Genomic DNA, 1783 nt, shown 5'->3' on the forward strand with positions numbered 1-1783 from the left:
TTTTTTTTATAATAAATATGAGGATAATATATTTATTTAAATTAATTTAAATATAATAATTAAAAAAATTTTATACTATTATCTATTACATTAATTTATAATAAAAAAATTGAGGAAAAAAAAAAAAAAATTAATAAAAATAACTAATTAAAAATATTGAAAAGGATATTAATAATTATTAAAACATATTAATATCGAAAAGTTTTATATAATATAAAATGGAGATAAAATAATTTAATTAAAATAATAAAAAAAAAATTATTATTAATTATATAAAATATATACTTAATTAAATTTTTTTTTTTTTTTAATATTATTTTTATTTTCATTTAAAAAGTTAACTTAGTTAACTCAATAATGCTTGAATTTTTTAGGGTAATTATGATGACAATTTTCATTTTTTTTAAAGTACCAATTTGTTCCAAAGCATTTTTTACAATATCCTGCATTTTAATAGCAGTCTCCGCAAGGTCTTCCATGTTTTTTTTTATATCCTGTTCCATGGCATTTATGGCAATGAGGATTACAATTCAATCTTGGTAATTACCTTCCTTGATATATAATACCTCCTTAGAATGCTTAAAAGCCTGGTTAAGGATATCCTTATTGAGTTGGTGGATAATATGGTTATTAAGGATATCCTTATACAGGAGCAATTGGATATCCTGGCATTGCTTGCTATGGATAACCTTAGATAGGTGGAGGATTAAATCCAGGTTACATAGGAGGTTAAGGATATCCTTATCCTGAATAAGGCTATTAAAGAGGATAACCTTATGCTAGAGGATAGCCTTATGCAGGAGGATAGCCTTATGCGGGAGGATAGCCTTATGCAGAAGGATAACCTTATGCTGGAGGATATTAATTATATGGATTCATATTTTAATTTCTAAATTACCAAATTTTTAAAAAATTATTTATTTTAAAAAAACAATTTATATTAATTTTTTTCTATATAATATGTACAATTATTATTATAATTTAAAAGAAGTATAATAAATGACAAATGATATTTCAATCTTATTAATATTTTTTTATATTTATAATGAAATATATGAAGTAATTAAAAATTAAAATATATTACTTTAATTATTATATTTGTAATAAAAATAAGGAAAAAAAAAATAATAATAATTATATTAATTTAATTATATATTAATAAAAAAAGAAAAAAATTAAAATTGTATAAATAATTATTATATTTATAATATAAAAAAAAACAAATCTGTCAATTTTATATATTAGATTATAAAAAATATGTTTAAAAAAAATAATATATATATATATATAAATTTATATATTTATATTTTTATATATTTATATATTTATATATTTATATATTTTAATATTTATATTTTTATATATTTTTGTTTTTGGTATCTTATATTTTTCATTATTTTCATATAAAATTAGATAAAAGTAATAATCTAGTCTAATTTTTTATTTTAAATTTACTTTTATATTAATATAAAAACTAAGAATAAATATTTCAAGCTATTGTATTTTATATTGATATAAATAAATATTTTTTTTTATTAATATTAATTAAATTTAATAATTTTTTTTTTATTCTTATATAAATTAAATAGTCTATATCAATATTTAAAATAAATATATTTTTATTTTTTATTTAATTATTTTTATTTTACGAAAAATAAATTTATTTATTATAAATTATATTTATTAATTAATTATTTTTTTTTTAAATAATTATCATTCTTTTAGTTAAAATATGTATTTCTTAAATTTTATACTATTAATTTATAATATTTGAATATTATAT

The 1783-nt window shown here is 15.2% G+C and overlaps 1 protein-coding gene across 1 annotated transcript, besides 5 other annotated features; it reads right to left on the minus strand. All coding sequences in view use genetic code 6, as the record gives it.

Annotated features, from left to right (window-relative positions):
- Nucleotides 1–240: 240 nt before the first annotated feature.
- On the minus strand, nucleotides 241–879 carry IMG5_128460 (hypothetical protein; the record flags this gene model as incomplete). Its single annotated transcript, XM_004032132.1, has 1 exon — nucleotides 241–879. One exon carries the CDS (start codon nucleotides 877–879, stop codon nucleotides 352–354), a length of 528 nt encoding a protein of 175 aa, XP_004032180.1. The 3' UTR covers nucleotides 241–351.
- Nucleotides 765–861: a microsatellite.
- A 22-nt stretch (nucleotides 880–901) lies between the features above and the next one.
- Nucleotides 902–944: a microsatellite.
- A 329-nt stretch (nucleotides 945–1273) lies between these two features.
- Nucleotides 1274–1367: a microsatellite.
- Nucleotides 1293–1405: a microsatellite.
- A 249-nt stretch (nucleotides 1406–1654) lies between these two features.
- Nucleotides 1655–1686: a microsatellite.
- Nucleotides 1687–1783: the final 97 nt, after the last annotated feature.

Source organism: Ichthyophthirius multifiliis, assembly GCF_000220395.1.
Source record: "Ichthyophthirius multifiliis unplaced genomic scaffold scaff_1120509251010, whole genome shotgun sequence".
NCBI lineage: Eukaryota > Ciliophora > Oligohymenophorea > Hymenostomatida > Ichthyophthirius > Ichthyophthirius multifiliis.